The sequence below is a fragment of the Argiope bruennichi genome, chromosome X1 (assembly GCF_947563725.1).
Source record: "Argiope bruennichi chromosome X1, qqArgBrue1.1, whole genome shotgun sequence".
Lineage (NCBI taxonomy): Eukaryota > Metazoa > Arthropoda > Arachnida > Araneae > Araneidae > Argiope > Argiope bruennichi.
Genome location: NC_079162.1, coordinates 137,089,502 through 137,103,525, shown reverse-complemented (window position 1 = coordinate 137,103,525; position 14,024 = coordinate 137,089,502). Strand labels below are relative to the sequence as shown.

Here is a 14,024-nt window from a genome sequence, read left to right as displayed (position 1 = left end):
ACACTTTAATTTCAGGACCCTTCCTTTGATATTTATTTTTGATAAAAAACGGACCACACAAATCTATTCCCGTTGAATTAAAGACTTTATCTGGAGTTATTCTTTCCTTTGGCAAATTGCCCATTTTTTGGGAATACTCTTTAGGATTATTTTTAAAGCAAATAACACAATTATGCAGAATTTTTCTACATACATTTCTCCCATGAATAGGCCAATATTTTTGTCTTACCTGAAAAAGTAAATGCTGGGGTCCTAGATGAAAATACTTTTCATGATAATATCTTACAATAATTTCAGTTAATCTACCCTTTGAGGGTAATATTATGGGATGTTTCCCTGAATATGGCAATTGGGAATTTTCCAATCTTCCTCCTACCCTCAATATACCTTTATCATCTAGAAAGGGAGATAAATTTAAAATCTTACTCTTATTGGAAATTTCATTATGAGACATTAATGATATCACTTCTGCAGAATTCTTCCAATTGACGCTGTTTCAATAAGTAATTTTCTGCTTCTAACAGCTCCTCTAATGTCAGTGGACCCTTTTTCTCTTGGTTTCTGCAATTTGAAAGAAATCTGAAAATATAACTTAATATTCGACCTATAATTAGAAATCTATTACTACGGTTAACAAAATAATCAAAAAATATTTTGTTAGAGTTTAAAGCCAAAACAATATTTAAGTTCTCAGATTTGAGTTCAGGAAAGTAATCTTCTTCATCTGCCTCTGGACATTCACAAAGAGTTTCTGAAAATTCAACAGATAGTAGAAATGATAGATCATTCAACCACTTATTTTCACATACAAGAGAATTAGCACTGGTCCTCTAGACAAGAAGTTTCAAGGATTGTTCTTTCCTGGAAAGTGAAACCAAGTATTGGAATTTGTCAAATTAGTGATTTCCTGGACTCTATTCTTTACAAATTGTTTCCACTTTCTATGAGAACCTTTTATCCAATACAGAACTATTTTGGAATCTGTCCAGTGGAACACAGTAAAGTCTTTTTTCTGGCCGATGATTCCTTGAACTTTGGAGCTCAGACGAGATGCTACCAATGCTCCCAGGATCTCAAGCCGAGGCAATGTAACACTTTTCAGTGGAGCCACTCTAGTTTTTGAAGTGATGAGGTTAACATACTTGTCTTGCTTCTTTAATTTCACATAAACTGAAGCACCATAGGCAAGTTTTGAAGCGTCGCAAAATACGTGAATTTCTATGGTGTCGTTTTTCTCATCATTTGTAGAATCAAGAACTAATCTTGGTATTTTTAGTTCATCCAACAGTGGTAACTCTCTACACCACTCCAACCATCTTTCTACAATTTTGGGGGGTAAAATTTCATCCCACGTGATTTTCTTTTCACAAAGTTCTTGGATGAGACACTTGACTCTAATAGTAAAGGGCGTAAGTAACCCAAGTGGGTCAAATATTTTTCCGATGGCTTGCAAGAGGGATCGTTTAGTAATTTTACTGGCAGCAATAAATTCCAGTAAATTTGTTGTATCTAGAGTGAAGCAATCGTCTTGAGTCTGCCAAGCCATACCTAGCACTTTTGTCTTGTTACTCCCTAAGCAGACGGAAGTGTCAACGGGATAAGTATCGAAACCCTCTGCTACCCACTGATTCATCAAGGCCGAATCATTGCTGATCCATTTTCTCATTTACATTCCCGCTTCCTTCATGATATTCTTAGCATGGCGAGAAATAAGAAGAGCTTCTTCTCGATTGTCTTGACCCGTAATCCAGTCATCTACATACATGTAAGAATCTAGATGTTTTACAGTAATAGGATACTCTTCTTCATATTTATTAATGCGATGTTTCACTGTAACTGCAAGTAGAAATGGACTAGCATTTACGCCGAAAATTACTCGGTTAAAACGATAAACTTCTAGAACCGGTCTTTTCTCAGTACGAGGATCACTTGGTGTCCATAAGAAACGCACTGCATCTTTATGTTTATCCGCCACGCAAATTTGAAGAAAAGCCTGCCGAATGTCGGATGATATTGCTATTTTGTTGAGCCTAAAATTTATTAACACATCTAGAAGATTTGGATATAAATTGGGCCCTTGCCACAGACAATCATTCAAGGAGAGCTCGTTAGCTTGATGAGATGTAGCATCAAATACTATACGTGTAGAAGTTGTGACCCTACCTTCTTTTTCAACTACTTGATGAGGCAGATAATAGATTGGTTTATCTTTACACAATTCAGAAGTATCTACCTTTTCTATTATGCCCTGGTTTAGACAATCCTGAATAATTTATTCGTATTTTGAATGAAGACCCGTATCTTTCTGCAATCTCCACCACAAATTCTGAAATCGTTGTTTAGCTACAATAAGATTATCAGATAATTCTTTAATATGTTTACGGAAAGGTAATTCTACAATGTATCTCCCGTTGTTGTACTGCACGGTATCATTAAATATTTTTAAAGCCTGTTCTTCATGGATGCATGGATCATCTCTTATACCTAATGATTCAAGATCAAAAAATTGTTTTAACGTATCTTCTATAGAATTATTGTTGAGAAGAAAACACGATTCTAAAGCATCGATAGTTTTCGCCTCTTTTAGTCGACCACTCGCAATCCAACCGAATTCTGTTTCTCTAAATAATAATTTCTCATTCACCCTGTAAACATTATCTTTCATTATTCTGAAGAAAACATCCGCATTCAATAAAGCATGAATCTCTTTTGCCTCAAAAAACTGAGGATCAGATAATTCCATAAATTTAGGAATTTTCATTTTTGAAACATCTAAAGTAACGTTAGGAGTAAGTCCTGTTATTTTTTCTGTTACAAGAAATTCGACATTTTCCATAAAATTTCCATTTTTATTTGAAATTAGAGTGTTCAACCTTCCTTTTAAATTTTGTTTCGTTGAATTAAGCCCCGAAACTGAAGTTTGGATTTTTTCTAGTTTAATTCCAAGAATTTTGCTCATTTTCTTACTCAAAATATTAATGTTTGACGCGGAATCAAAAATGCAGGTACATTTTATTAATGTACCCTCTCTATTCTGCAAGAAAATATTTCCAGTAGCTAATAGAACACTTTTCTTTTTCTGACGAGGCAAGCTATTTAACACCGTACTACAGAGCGCAGAAGGAATTTTGTTCTCCCCCAGGAGTTCTGTTTCTTTATTTTTTATTTCCGACTCACCCCAAGAAGGGGTGCGGTTGTTTACACTTTCCGAAACATATGGATTTCGTCTCTCGCTTGTCTGTCGGAAAAAGATCGTTTTAGAATGCTTCAGACCGCAGGTGCATAGATATTTCGAATTGCATTCATTTTTCTTATGGTTTTTACGGAGACATAGTTCACACAATTTATGCATTCTTACTAAATTAAATCTTTTATCTGGGGTTAATTCTAGGAATTTAGGGCATCGATATATTGGATGTGGATTTTTTTCACAACAAATTATGCAGCTTTTATTTTCAATATTTTGTTTAACAAGTAGAGTTTTAGTTTTAGTCGAAAAATTGAGAGATTTTTTGATGAATGATTTTGTTTCAACAGCACAATTTCTAATTACAGATAAAAGTACGGCTTCTCTTTTTTCTAAAAATGCAATGAATTGTTCAAATGTAGGAAAATTTTTATGATCTTGGTTTAGTTCAAAATTCTTTCGAGTTTCTCTATCTAATTTTTTCAACATTATGTTAATTAAGAAAATATCAAATAAATCATTTTGTTCATATTTTAGAAATTTTATCGCTCGCAGATTTTTTTGAATACAATCGATCATTTTGCGTATTTCTTTTGGATTCTCATGCTCTATCTTCTTAAAATCTAATATTGACTGTACATGAATGTCAATTATTAATCTTTTATTGTCATATCGATATTCTAGGGCTTTATACAAAGAGGTAAAAGTGTCAAATGAAGATGCAAATTCTTTAACTTCATTAGAGAGACAAGAATTCAAATAGTACAGTTTCTGCGACTGCGTTAGTTGTTCATTTGATGTAATTAAATCATCGAATTGATTTCTAAAATTACTGAACTGTTCATAATTTCCCGAAAATGTGGGAAGTATTATCGGTGGGATCTTTGTCTGTATATTAAAAGTTTCAGTTGCGTTTTTGGAATTTGAAGTCACAGAAGGAGGTTTACAAGAATTAATTAAGGTTTTAATTCTTACCTCCAAATCCTCGAGGCGGACATCACATTGCTCCAATTCTTCTTCAAGATCTGTTAATTCAGTTGCATCCGCATCATCCAGTTCAAATGAATTTCTTCTTATATTGATGACATTTTGCTGCAGCTGGTCGATTTTTTTCAGTTTCACTTCTAAGTCCATTAAGCTTGTGTCTTCTGACACTTTATCCGCAAAGTTTTCAATTCTTGAAATACTTCCTTTTAGGAAAGTTTTTGCTTTGTTTAATTTAATTATAGTATCCATGGTTCGTCTCACGATCGACTGGACCAGAAAATGGTCTGGCTTAAAATCCAGATTCCATTTGATAAAATAACGACGGACCAGTGTTGCCTTTTTCTAAATTATTTATTGACATCACACAAGACAACACAAAACATTAATATAAATGACATTACATTTTGTTATTGTGGGTTTCGATTCATACTTTAGCACAGTGATTACACGCGTCCGTTATTGCCGAAATCCTGTCGGCGTCTCCCCGGGTTTCCCCTTGTTTACACTCATGATCACATGACCGGTTGGGAGCACGCATGCGCCAACAGTGATTCCATCTGGCCCAGGACTGGTATCATGAACCTGAGACAAAGCCATGTTTAGTTCATACATCCTGAATTCACAGTTATAAGGAATGGCACTTCGGGCATTGAAGCGCAAAGGCAACCGTTCCTCTCGATTCTTAATTGCCAAAAAATCAGGGCTTATAATACTTCCTAAAATCAGGGCTTATAAATCAGGGCTTATAATAAGAATCGGTTGCGGTAACTTGCGCAAACGCTTGGCCAAGTATGTTAGCAATGTCTAATGGGCTCGAATACATCGTATTACCGGTTTTTAAAACAGGAATAGAAGTTTCTTTATAGATCCCATTAGCAGCTTTTACCTTCTTCCATAAAAGTTTACTGGAGGTAGAAGATGTAAAGGTTGAAACAAATTTAGTCCATGCTTCCCTCTGACTGCGGGGCCGAATGCGGCGAGCTAGCGCTTTCGTTCTTTTAAAAGCAATCAAGTTCTCAGTCGTCGGGTACCTTCTAAATAGATTCCAGGGTTTTTTCTGTTTATTATGACTGTCGCGACAGGCTTCATTCCACCACGGTCTACGAAATTTTCTTAGACGTGGGGAAGTTTTTGGAATGGTGGCGTTAGCGGCGTTCATTATCGTATCAATGACATTTTGTAAGGCTTTCGAAATGTCTGCATTACTGACTATGGCCTCATTGATAACTGCTAGTTGCGAAAATGTATTCCAGTCTGCCCGCTGGAATAGGAAACGCGGAGGACAAATAGTCACACCGCCGCTATCAGCGTGGGAGATTATTAGGGGAAAATGATCGCTATTGTGCAGATCATCCCCAACTGTCAAATTCAACAACGGTAGCAGTTCAGGAGTGCATATAGCCAGGTCAAGACAATGGAAGCTACGTGTGGGCGCATGGAAGTACGTTTGCTCATCATTATTGAGCAGATAGAGACAGTTATTAGCAATAAACTGTTCGATCTGCTGCCCTCGAGAGTTTGTACTATCCGAGCCCCAAAGAATACTATGTCCATTGAAATCGCCCAGTATAATAAATGGCTTAGGAAGCTGTCTCACTAAGGTATCAAGATCCAGTTGACGTATGATATCATGAGGCGGAAGATAAATACAGCAGACTGTGACCAAAGATCGTATATGGACCTGTACAGCCACAGCCTGAAGAGAGGTGTGTAGGGTGAGAGGAGTGCTCGGATATAAATTGGAAGTGAAGATGCAGACCCCTCCAGAACTATGAGCTCCACTGTCTGCATCTTTCCGAATACAATTGTAACCGCCTAATTTGATTGATATATTTGGCTTCAAGAAGGTCTCTTGAACACCAAAACAGATGGGATGAAACTGGTTAAAAATTGACTTGATATCCTGAAGTTTGGAACGAAGGCCGCGACAATTCCACGAGAGGATGGTATCCATTAAGACCGTTTTTTTGAAGGAGAGTAATTAAAAGCCTTAGTTGGAGTTGCCTCAGATTCGCAACTCATCTCAAGTTCATCTTCATCCTCTGAGGGGTGTAATTTAAAATCGGGGCTACTTATTTTGTCCCCAAAGATGGTCGTTAAATCTTTGTGGACAATACCTTTTGCCGCCAGTCCAAGGGCGACTGAATTTCGTGAGGAGGATTTTTTTAGTTTCAATGGGAGATCTACTTGTGATAGGCCACGTTTAGCTAGCTTTAATGTCTGCGCGTTCTTTAGTTTTTCTTTGGACCTTTTCTTGAAATCGATGGTTCTATTTTATGAATTTCCGGAATACTTTTAGTAGATTTATCAGTATCTGAATCCGATGTTTTTTCGGGAGGGTTAATTTTAACTGTTTGTTTCACACAATTTTGGCATTTGCAGTTTGTGCAAAAGTTTTTTTGTGCAACTGAAGCATAGCTGCCACCAGGAGTAGGTGTCTGAGTTAGAATCCTACGTCTGGCTTCGGGGTATGATAAATTTTCCTTTATTTTGACAGTTGTGACCTGTTTCTCCAGTTTCCAACATGGGCAAGTTCGAGCATAAGAGGGATGGTCTCCGCCGCAGTTCACGCACTTTTCTTGTGCCGTGCACTGCTGGCTGTCATGCCCTTTTTCAGCACAGCGGGCACAAGTAAGTGTCCCGCGGCAATTAACTTTCGAATGGCCAAAGCGCTGGCACTGGAAGCATCTTAATGGGTATGGTATATAGTGGTGAACAGGTAATTTGAAATAACCTGCATATATATATTCTGGTAATTTTGGATTGTGAAATGTCAGTATATAATGCTTGGTTGGGAGGAGTTGCCCATCACGACGGAACTTTATTTGGTTGACTTGAGACACACCTTGTTTCTTTAACTCAGCAGATATTTCTTCTAAAGGAACATTAAATAGTTCTCCGCAGGTTATGACACCCTTGGAGAAGTTAAGAGACGAGTGAGAACTCACACTAACAGGCATGTGTGCAAGCGCTTTCAATTTTAGAAGGTGGTTCGATTGTTTTTTGGAATCTATTTCTACCAATAAATCTCCAGAACGCATTTTTTTAATAGATTTTACCTCACCGATGGCCGCAGATATTGCCTTTTCAAAAAGAAATGGGGATACAGTATGAAAAGTTTCTTTTTCCCATAGTCGTTTTATCACAAAATATTTGTCAAAGTAATCAAGATTAAAAGAAGATTTAAGTACTTTTTGCCCACTGAAGGGAGATTTCCGGGAGGAGCCCATGCGATATTGATAAAATTCAGGTACGACGGCACCGTCCACCACGGAGCCCAACAAGGGAAGGCAGCCACCGGCTCTGGCCTTTCCCAGCCTCGGCACTTACCTTAGTGCTGGCCGGTACCTATACGCTGGGAGTTACCCCCGGGGACAGTGACCACCCTTAACGCCAAGCCCAAGGAGTAACCCCTTCGCTTGATCCCTAGCAGTCTAGCCACACAGGTGACTAGGTACCAGCCGATTGATACACCGGGGACCACAGTGCACCATCCGTCTTTCTAATGGGTCGCCACGCACGGCAAACACGTGGGGTTTTGGCTGTCCATGAGAAGCAAGAAACAAACAGAGCGGCGACAGCTTCTCATGGAGAGCTCCCTCGCTTGCCGTCGAGGGAAGGAAAAAAAGCAGATAGCAGAAGGCGTAGGGGAGTGGAAACATAAAGGGAGTAAAGATCACTGGGTACCTCGGGATTGGGACACCCGTACCCACCTATAGTAGGTGAGCCCCTGAGGGGACATTTCCATTTGGATATACACGAAGTGAACATCTGGCAGCTCAGGTTGATCACATTCATTCGGGGCTTAAAATGAGGAACTATGATGTGCTGACCTTGACAAGCTTCGTATAGTGAAACCTATACGTCATTGTCTGAGCTCTATTTGCTCGTGATTCATGTTGGTGTTCTCTCCAAGCTTGTGCATTGAATTTTGGGACACCCTATAAATTGAGGGTCATTATATACAGGGAGTTCCAAAAAGGAGAACAAGCCTTTATTTTCCTGAATATTGCATCTCGACATATACTTCAAATTACAAAGTTTCATTAAATAAACTGGACAAGTGTATGAAAATACTTTGGCTTCTATGGTGGGAAAGTAAAAAGTTTAATAATAACTAAATTTTTATAATGCCTTCACTGTGTAAAACTGTCAATTAGTAAAATGTTTCTCTTAAATTCATCTTACAAACAAAATTTCATGTTCCTATCAACAAAATTTAGATTGTTGGTTGGTTGGTTGAATTTTATTGGCGCAAGAGCCATGTTTTCACAATTTAGAGGGGTTTTTTTTCTTTTTTTTTTCTAAAATTTAGGGTGAGTAACCAATTTAGATGAAAACTTTTATCTCAGAAATGAAAATTCATTCATTATTTATCCAGTTACATATTCAATATTAGATAAATATGTAAATATTTGTATTATTAGACATATATTTGACGATTTTAAAGAAATGTGTTAATCCCGCATAATATTATTCATTTTGATTGATTGAAAGTTGCAATTTGAACTTAATAAAGAAGGGAAGAGAAATTTGAGAGATTGAACATTTTACACATCAACTGCTGTATTACGCGTTTCTTCGTTACAGATAATATGTAATTGCACCAAAACATCTATCTTATTAGATGACCCCCTCTCTGCTATAGTTAAGAGATAGCAAAGAAAGGGTCTCCTAATTAGATAGATGGCCTGCATATCAGGCCTGAATAGTGGCAGCGAATGCGTTAAGATATCTCATAGAAATTCTGAAATGTCGAACTATAAAATAAATTCTTTGCTCAAAGTTATGTGCATTCTAAAAGAATGACATACTTCAGTAACAAGGAACGCTTGAAAATCCTGACGATTTATGCTGTTTGTAATCGTAATGTTGACTTCATAGTAGAAGAATACAAGCCTGGTTTTCTGAATTTCTGGCATCCATCTAGGGAACGTGTTTACAAAATGGTTTAGCGATTACATATTATCGGATCTTTACTTTCCAGGAGAAAATCGGAGAAAATGAGTCGTTATACTCGTGATGCAAAATTGGAATATTTTTTCTTATTTTTCAAATTACTCTTTTGCTAGTGTACGAACAAACAAGTCCAGAACTCAACGTTCTAAAACTAACAAACAGAATATTTCGGCGTAATAATGAACCATTTTGTACAACAGTATGTGATTGACATATTCAATTAGCTTTGATTAGCATTATGTCTGAACTTAGGGAGGAATGGACTTTGTCAGTACACTCTCTATAGATCTTTCCCTACAATTCAGAAAGCCTTTCTTTTAGCAACATGTGAAGAACCCAATCGTATATGCATAACTATTGCTAAAATAACGCAATTTTTTGTCGAAAGTGATAATTATAACATGTTTTTAAGCATTTAAATTAATGTATATCTGATCAACCTTTTTAAATTGAATAAAAATTAATAAATGCTTTATTATTTTCTGATTTTACCCTTTTAATAATTTTTTCTGATTTGCATACTATCTTCGAAAATTATAAGATAGTCCCGTTCGAACACAGGTCAGAGTTATACAAAATTGATCCAAGCCTAGTATAAGTCTAAGAATGGTCTAAATTTGCCTTTTAAAAGCAAATTTTGCAAACATAAGTATGAAACTTTGTGTTCTTCTAGTGGAGTGAGAGAAAGTATTTTAGTCAATGATAATTTTTCGCTGTAAAAAGATTTTATTTTTCTAATTTTTTTGTTACTTTCCTCCATTGAAGCCTGAGTATTTTCATACATTTAGGTACCTTATTTGATGGCAGTTTGCACTTGGAAGTACATATTTAATTAAAATAGTGAAGGTACCTCATTTTTTCTCTTTTTTTTGGGACACCTTATATATGTGTAAAAAACTGCGACTGAGAAATAGTTTCTTCTTTATAAAAACTCAGACTAGTCAATAATTTTTGTACCAAATTTTGGTTACAAATACTAGGAAGTATATGAAGTGGTTTAGTGAATGTTTCGTAGCATTTAATGAAATAATTTTTTTATTAATTAAAATGTGTTTCTACATACGTGAAAGATCATTTTATTCACAGGAATACTTGAATAAAATTATTGTAGCTATTTGAAATTGTCACTTTTGCCGGAAATTGCAAAATGTAAAGTTAACTTTTGTATAATACATTGAAATAAAAATAATACATAAAAAATATTACATGCATAAAAAAATTAGCTTTTATCGGTTTTTAAAATCACCTGTTACAGTCTATGATTTTTCTTAAAAGCTAACAGATGTAACAAGTCTTCATATTCAGAGGAAATTCTCATTTTTATTAAAAATAGAGTCGCAGATGGTAAGCGTATTTCGTATAATATAGTTATAATTTTATTTTAAATAATTATTTTTTTTGCGTTTATTTATGTAAATGTTGATATTCCATCAAGTTCTATTTTTACTATAAAATAAAAAATGAATATCAATGTCTTTCCATCTCAAGAATTCCTTCTAAACAATGAAAATGAGTAGCCTGAAATTTGCTTGTGATAATCCGGTGTACATCTTGAAGCTATTAATTTTATTAAGGTACATAAAATTGATTATAATCGGTAAAAAGATAGTGTGAACTTATCCTGTGTGAAACCAGGATAATAGTTAGTTGTTATTCACATTTTTACTTTTTTGCAAATGAAGTTTTCAGCATATATCCTTCTAATCTAATGTGATAATATTTAGTACTTTTTATCATGAGTTTGAGTTTGATGCAGTTTACTGGCGCTAAAACCATTTCTGATTATGCAGCGCCAACCATAAGGTAAATGCATACATATAGTTCATTAAAAAGGTACATGGTCACATTTTAAAAGGTTTTTCTTCTCTAGAGCAGAGGTTTTGAATAAACTGTTGTAAAGATTTGAAGCATTAAAAGAGAATGAACAATACTCATATAAAATAGAAGAAGCCTATCATTTTCAAAAAGGTAAAAAGATGAGGATGAGGATCTTTGTTAAGGATGTCTTTTAAAACAAGGTGAGGCGAATGAAAGTATTGAACTCGTTGAGAGTTAAAACGTGGGCACTCTATAAGAATGTGTCGGACTGTCAAAAGGCATTGGCATATTGTACATCGAGGGGCGGGCTCCCCCAACAACAAATGTTTATGTGTAAGTCTCGTATGGCCAATTCTTAAGCGAGTAATAATTGTATCCAATTTTCTGCTAGGTACACTAGGCCAAAATTCGATGGAATGCTTAATAGAGTGAAGCTTATTTACCTCTTTTCTGTCCCATTCCGATTGCCATTCCAGATTTAGAATGACTTTTATGTATCTCTTCATGTCGTTAAAAGGAACAGGGTCATTTAAAACGCTGGTAGCCGATTTCGCTGCCTCGTCAGCCAATTCATTGCCCGGTATACCCACATGTGAGGGAACCCAGCAAAATAGGAGTGAATAGCCTTTACATGTAAGACTATCGTGCAATTGATGAATTTTAAAAGTTAATACATGACTGAAGCGATGGAGTGATGTTAAGGACTCCAAAACACTCAGCGAGTCTGAATAAATAATATAATTGTCGGGGGGACCATTAGAAATTTGTGATAATGCATAAACGATTGCAAAAATTTCTGCTGTAAAAACCGAACATGATGGATGAAGTTCGAATGAGATTATGGAACTGACAAAAACGCAAGCAAATGAAGTATGAGAAGAGCATTTCGAACCATCTGTGTACACTGGAATGAAAGTTTTGTATATTTCTCGATGATGTGCAAAAAGCTGCTGGTAAACTGCAGGAGCTGTGTTAGACTGGTCGAAAGTTTTAAATGGATTTAAGTATTTTAATCCATGCGAACTCCATGGATTGAGATATTCTGAATCGGGTGTAATATATATATTATCCAAGTTTAAATTTCTTTGAATATTTATTGCTCTTGTGAAAAATGGAGGAATGATGGATGGTCTTGCATTTTGCAAGAGCATTATAAACTGACTTAGTTTGTATTTAAAAAAAGGATGTTCGGAAAGAGATAAAATTTTAAAATAATATTGAAGAGTAAGCATTTTGCGTCTATAGTCGAGAGAAGGCTCAGAACACTCAACATATAGACTTTCTACAGGTGAAGTACGGAATGCTCGACTGCAAAGTCGCAAAGCAGAATGATGAATGGGGTCAAGTATCTTCAACACACTTTGTCTGGCTGATCCATATATCACACATCCATAATCAATTTTTGAGAGAACAGCTGCTCTATACACGCGGAGCAAACATTCTCTTGAAGCACCCCAAGTTGTATTTGAAAGCACTTTTATGATGTTTAGGGTTCCGTCGAGCTTTTTGCGTAATTGCATTACGTGTGGTCGAAAAGTTAGTTTTTTTGTCGAATATAACTCCCAAAAATTTAAATTCTTTGACGACATTAATTACTTTGCCATCCAATTTTATCTCAGGTTCTGGATGGAGACGGCGTTTTCGACAAAAGTGTATGCATGATGTTTTTTCCGTAGAAAATGTAAATCCATTAAAAGTTGACCATTCCTGAATACTGTTCACAGCTAATTGCAGTTGTCGTTCTATAAAATTAATATTATTTCCTGTACAAGATATGTAGAGGTCATCAACATAAAGAAAGCCTTTCACAGAGAGTGGAAGTTGTTGTAGAATGCCGTTTATTCTTAGGGCGAAAAGTGTTACACTAAGAACACTCCCCTGGGGTACGCCCTCTTTTTGAACAAAATAATCTGACAATTGATCACAGATTTTTACTCTAAATTTTCTTGGTTTTAAGAAATTTTGGATAAATATTGGTAAATTTCCTTGCAGATTGCATTCATAAAGATCACGAAGGATACCAAAACGCCAGGCACGATCGTATGCCTTCTCTATATCAAAAAAGATTGCTACTGTATGCTGTCTGCGAATAAATGCGTTTCTGATTTCTGTTTCTAATGCGAGGAGGTTATCTAATGTCGAGCGTCCCTGTCTGAACCCGCTTTGAAAGGGACTTAAAATCTTATTTGTTTCCAAAAAATACATGAGACGTCTATTTACCATCTTTTCAAGAATTTTGCATAAGCAGCTGGTAAGAGCGATTGGTCGGTAATTACGTGGATTTGACGGTTCTTTTCCAGTTTTTAGAATAGGTATAACAATAGCCTCCTGCCAAGATGATGGGAAAGAGTGTTCACGCCAAATTCCATTGTAGAGAAATAGCAAGTTATGTAAGGAGGTATTAGATAGGTGCTGTATCATAAGATAACTGATATTATCTGGACCGGGAGACGATTTATGAATTTCCGAAAGACAACGCTTTAGTTCAAAGAAACTGAAATCTGTGTTGTAGGGAGTACATGAAGATGATCGAAAATTAAGTTTTTGATTTTGAACTGTAGTTTTATGGTGTGAAAATGGAGTCGAATAATTTTTACTGTTTGAAATTTGAGCTAATTCAGAAGCAATGCAGTTTGCGATATCTTTTTAAGATGTAACAGGAACACCATTATTACAAAGAATTCGTATACTTTCAGATTTGAAAATGCCACATGTTTTTTTTACTCTTTCCCATAATTTTTTGCTTGATATTGTAGAGTTAATGCTATTTACATACCGTTCCCAAGATTCTCGCTTGCTACGTCTTTGTATTCGACTCGAGTTAGCTTTGGCTCGCTTATATTCTATTAAGTTTGCAGTTGTTGGGTTTCGGCGAAATCGACACCAAGCCTTCCTTTGTTTTTTGTGTGCTTCGTGGCAATTTGAATTCCACCAGACCTTCCTTTGTTTTTTAAAAGTGTTTGAGCATTTACTTATCAAGAGATCAGCTGCGGCAATTAAGATTTCAGTCACAGTATTAACAGCGGTATCAATATTGTTTTTAGAGACCATTTCTTCATTTATGATAGCGAGA

At 35.9% G+C, this 14,024-nt stretch overlaps 1 protein-coding gene across 1 annotated transcript; it reads right to left on the bottom strand.

Moving 5' to 3' along the window:
• Positions 1-1,666: 1,666 nt before the first annotated feature.
• LOC129959424 (uncharacterized) lies at positions 1,667-4,321 on the bottom strand. The gene is made up of 2 exons (XM_056072247.1): positions 4,163-4,321; positions 1,667-2,248 (listed from the first exon to the last, which is right to left on the bottom strand). Exons 1-2 carry the CDS (start codon positions 4,319-4,321, stop codon positions 1,667-1,669), a joined length of 741 nt encoding a protein of 246 aa, XP_055928222.1.
• Positions 4,322-14,024: the final 9,703 nt, after the last annotated feature.